Consider the following 4,982-nt stretch of genomic DNA (forward strand, 5'->3'; position numbering starts at 1 on the left):
GACTTCAAATAGGGCTGCTCACAATCCTATAGTTATAACATTTAACATGGTAAAACATATAACATTTAACACAACATCATGAATACCCCTATAAATTTTAAATAGTTCCATTGTCGGCATTGGCCTTCTCACAGACATCGCAGGGAGAACATATCGCACCTAGTGGCAGGTACTTAACAAGTAGAAGATTGTTGCAATTGGAAATATGGTTGCACCTGTTAGGACGGGTCCTAGACTTTTAAGTCAGATAGGCTGGTCCTCTGTGCCACATGGGCACTAGACCTACATCATTATGGGCCATAAAGTATCTTCAACAACAAAGAGCAGAGCCGCCTAGTAAATAGGGCGAGTCCCAGGCAATGCCCCAAGACTAGATCAGTCAATGGGATGACGAGAAAGAAAGTAGGGGGAGCAAAAACACCCCCGAAAGGAGGACACAGTAAGTCAGGTCGATTAGGTTAAAAGAAAGGACATTCAGCTTTCCAATGGTTGTATTAACTTAATTAAAAAAAAAAAATCCATAAAAATTAACCAATGTGAAAATTTTCTAATTTTTTAATTTCTTTGAAAATTGTATTTGAGGGATTCAGATGATGATAAAAACCAATATCATTTGCTTTTTCTAAAAAAAAAAATTGTTAATCTACTTTACTAAAGTACTCAATATGTTATTTTCATTTTTAGTGCATAAAAAATCATTAATAGAATCAGTAATATTTTTTCTTCTTTTTTCAGAAAGAAAACCAATTGGTTGGCAAATAATCACTATAAAAAAAATACACATTTTTTGAGCTACGCACCAAAAATGCTTAATTTTTTTAGCTATGCACCAAAAATGCTTAATTTTTTTTTTAATGAAAAAATCGGGCCAGCCTACATTCTTCCAGGGAAAATCCTAAACATTTAGCAAAAAGCCCTATCCCAATTGGATGAACAGCACAGCAGTGAATAAAGTATCAACAAACAAAAATTGCTTTTTATATATTACATTAGTTTTAGTTGAACCAAAGTAAGGAAGGGTTGTGAAGAACTATTTGAAAAATGTTTATGAGATATCATTAAAGACTTACTTGTCACAATATAGTTATATCATTAAAGACTTACTTGTCACAATATAGTTATAATCCATTACGATCATGTAGAGCATGGGGTATACTGTGCTGATTTGTAAGAATATATCAAACAATGGCACGGCCCTTGCATCAGTATTTGGCATAACTTGCGAAAAAAATTTACAATCCTGGCATTTTTCCAAAAGTTCCCTGAAAGTACGATTTCATCAAGTTTACATTTAAGACATTATTCGTTTATGTACAATATTGTAATATTTCAGAATTATTTAAAATAAATAAAAAGAAATTTAATGGTCAAGCAATAATAAATCTCAGATCTAAAATATAGCTTTGATCATTACAAAGTTTACATGAATAAATTAGGAGAAAGAAATGCTTTATTCATTCATGCTGCCCAAATACATCGGGTTGCCACATTACACAGCATACTGATCAATCCATGATCGGACATATATAAATTACATATTTTTATATTATATAATATAATAGAAAGATAACATTTTTTTTTCTCCACAGTTTTCTTTTACAATTAATACCAGTCTACAAACTAAATACAAGTTTTTAAATTTATTCATTTTTTTCTTTCCCTTCCATTTCACAACCCTTATTACATTTGATCAACAAATTCCCCTATATAACAAATATTAAAAATAATAAAGTAATAAATAAAACAACAAATAAGATATGCGATGCATGCACAAAAGATATCGTTCAAAGCCAAGATGACGGCACTGTCCTGCAAAAAATCCGTTGAATCACAGCCATTTCGAGAAGATTCAAATATTTTTAAAACTTTATTTTAACTTCCCATCATAATTGAAATTACAATACATTTAAGAAATAATAAAAGTCAAGAATACGTATTAAAGAAGATAATTCCTAAAGGAAATTATAAGAAAAAACTCAAAACCGTAGTACTACAATCAATGTTGAGAAGGAGCAACTTAGAAGGGGAAGGAAGAGAGCTTGGTTTTTGGAATCATTCGTTGCTTAGACGGGAGGACGGATGACATCGCCTAGAGGCAGGATGTCCTGTAGATTCCTTAGCTACTCCTTTGTGAATTATTTTCTTTAATACTTATTCTTAACTTCTATTTTTTTTCTTAAATTTATTGTAACTACAATTATGATGGAAAGTTAAATAAAGTTTTTAAAATATTTGAATCTGCTCAACATGGCTGCGATTCAACGAACTTTTGGCAAGACAAGCACCCCCATCTTCTTTGTTTTTTTGAATAATAATCTTTTCAACTCCATATTTGATTGAACAAAATTGATTAGCTTTCTTTTTGGTTTAACAAAGCAAATGAACTATATTGAAATGATACATAAAATAAAAACATATTAAAAACCCTTTATACATAAAAATATACTATTTACTCAAAAGAGGATGTTACAATATAGTTAGGGAAGTATTACGATTGTGAGAAATTTTTAATGCATCAATAAAAAAAAATCTTGTGCGGTGCACATATAAGATAACTTTCACTTACTAAGCTACTTATGTCCCCAAGTTTTGTGCAGGTCAGTAGGCTCATGTTAAAGTTGCGCTCATGTTGACAATATTTGAAATGTTTTCTATCCTGATTAACTACAAAAAATCTTGAGGTGATTTTTTTGTTTTTGCCAATGGGAGGCTCCCCTTCAACACTGGTCCATTGATCAGCGGCTGTCAAATGTACCCAATGCTCTGTTCCAGTCCACTTTCGATTGTTCAGCAGAGATTGCTGAATGTGCGGATAGATTGGGCATTGATCAGGGGCATCAGAGTGTGAAAGCTCTACGACAGTTGCTACGTGAAAGTGCGTTCGAGGAATGGGCTAACTGCAGGTGGCAGGGCATTGGAGTACGCCATTTCAAAGAGACCCCGAGAGCAAATAAGTTTATATACGATAAACAAATACTTACGGGCTCTGAATGCTCCAATGCCCTGAAATTAAATATAAATTATGCACCCCTACGTGGAGTCCCAGGTGTCAGCGGACAGGATAGAGAAGTTGGGTCCCTCTGTCGCAAATGCAACAGAGAGCCGGAAACACCAGCACATGTGCTGGGGAAATGCCCCAACAACTCCCTCCTCATAACACGCCGACATCATAGAGTAAAATACGAGTTAATGAGGCTCCTAAAAGAAAGAGATTTTGCCTGCTTTGACGAGGTCTACTGTGTAGATACGGATGGATCCACAAGATATGCGGATATAGTTGCTTTTCCTAAGAAGGAGAAGTCGGCAATCATTCTGGATCCCACTGTGAGACATGAAAATAACGACCTTGACCAGGCAAATAAGGTAGAGAGGGAAAAGAAGGAAATCTACGATAAATGTATCCCTTTCCTCAAGGAGAAGTTCCGTGAGGGCTTTGGAGAACGAGACTTCAACGTGAGAGGCCTCTGGTTCGGAGCCCGTGGAACTATTCCCAGCACAACTAAGAGCTTCATGGAGGAGCTCGGGGTCGATGCCCAGGACGTAGCTAGGATGACAGAGAATATAATACTTGACTCCCTGGGAATCATCCACCACCACATGCAGGGAAATTAATGAGTGGGGGAGTTATCCAGAGGAGGGATGGCATGCATGCATCGCATATCCTATTTGTTGTTTTATCTATCTATTTACTACTTTGTTATTTTTTATATTCTAATATTTGTTATATAGGGGAATATGTTGATAAAATGAAATAAGGGTTGTAAAATGGAGGGGAAAGAAAAAAAAAGGGAATAAATTGAAAAGCTTGTATTTAGTTTCTAGACTAATATTAACTGTAAAATAATAATGTGGGAAAAAAAAAATTTCTATTATATTGTATCATATCAAAAAAATGTAATTTATAAATTTATATATGTCCGATCACGGATTGATCAGTATGCTGTGTAATGTAGCATCCCGATGTATTTGGGCAGCATGATTGAATAAATTTCTTTCTCTGTGTAATTTCATGAATTTTTTTTTGTAAATTTTACATACATCTGATATTTTTGATTTTTTGTACACTGTTAAATTGTATGCCAGTAATAAGGAGACACATGGATTTATGATTTGAATATTTCAATTTTATTCAAATATTCCGTAGTTCAATTAAATTTTAATCACTAATTATTAAACGTAGTGATATTTACCTGTTCATATTGACGAGGAGGAGTCCATTTTCACACATTTTAAAAAGTGGCTGACTCAACATCTCGGTTCTATTTAAGTTAAGATTTTCGCACCATTTTGAGTAAATTCTAGTTCTGAAATCAAGTACGTCCGAAACGAAGTCCTGGTATTCTTTTTCATATTTATCTGCGCTATCAAGTTCTATAAGCCAAGTAGCTGTCTGAATGAACTGAAACATAATTTTTAAGCAGATATTTACAGATTTTTAATTTAGATAGCTATAACAATATCCTTATAAACAATTTAGATAGCTATAACAATATCCTTATAAACAATTTAGATAGCTATAACAATATCCTTATAAACGATTTAGATAGCTGTAACAAAATCCTTATAAACAATTTACAATTCTATTAGTGGTGTGAATCATAGCTGAATTTGCAATGCTAAGAGCAAGTTGTTACGGACAATGTTCAATGATGTTAGTGGATTTTGATGACATCTTTAAAAACAGCACATCCTAACCGTGTTTTATTATAATAAACGAAATGTTATAACTAGGGATAGGATTTTTATGTTTTCACATATTTTTACCTGACCATGATCTCTGCGATTCTTTACTGACTAAAGATGTTTCAAGAAATTTCTGGCCAAAAGAAGCCATTTTTATTTTAAATATTTGGCCTTTTTTTACATATTTTGTTGTAAATCACATATTCTGAAATATTTGTTATTTTTAACATATTTTTAGGTATTCTGTCCTGAATCACACATTTCCTTAAATTATTTGTTCAATTTTAAATACATTTTTC

General features: G+C 33.0%; 1 protein-coding gene across 2 annotated transcripts in view; it reads right to left on the reverse strand.

The window, feature by feature from the left end:
- The window catches only part of kl-2 (dynein heavy chain 2, axonemal kl-2), a 192,858-nt gene that overhangs the window by 161,643 nt on the left and 26,233 nt on the right, over nt 1–4,982 (reverse strand). The window contains exons 13-14 of one of the 2 annotated variants that reach the window (XM_014421280.3): nt 4,191–4,399; nt 1,105–1,262 (exon numbers count right to left, since the gene is read on the reverse strand). In XM_014421280.3, coding sequence (XP_014276766.1) covers nt 1,105–1,262; nt 4,191–4,399 — 367 coding nt within the window. Of the gene's footprint in view, nt 1–1,070; nt 1,084–1,104; nt 1,263–4,190; nt 4,400–4,982 lie in introns of those variants that run through there. The other variant, XM_014421281.3, reaches the window with a different exon arrangement.

The sequence above is a fragment of the Halyomorpha halys genome, unplaced genomic scaffold (assembly GCF_000696795.3).
Source record: "Halyomorpha halys isolate HHAL.00 unplaced genomic scaffold, Hhal_1.1 Scaffold311.1, whole genome shotgun sequence".
Lineage (NCBI taxonomy): Eukaryota > Metazoa > Arthropoda > Insecta > Hemiptera > Pentatomidae > Halyomorpha > Halyomorpha halys.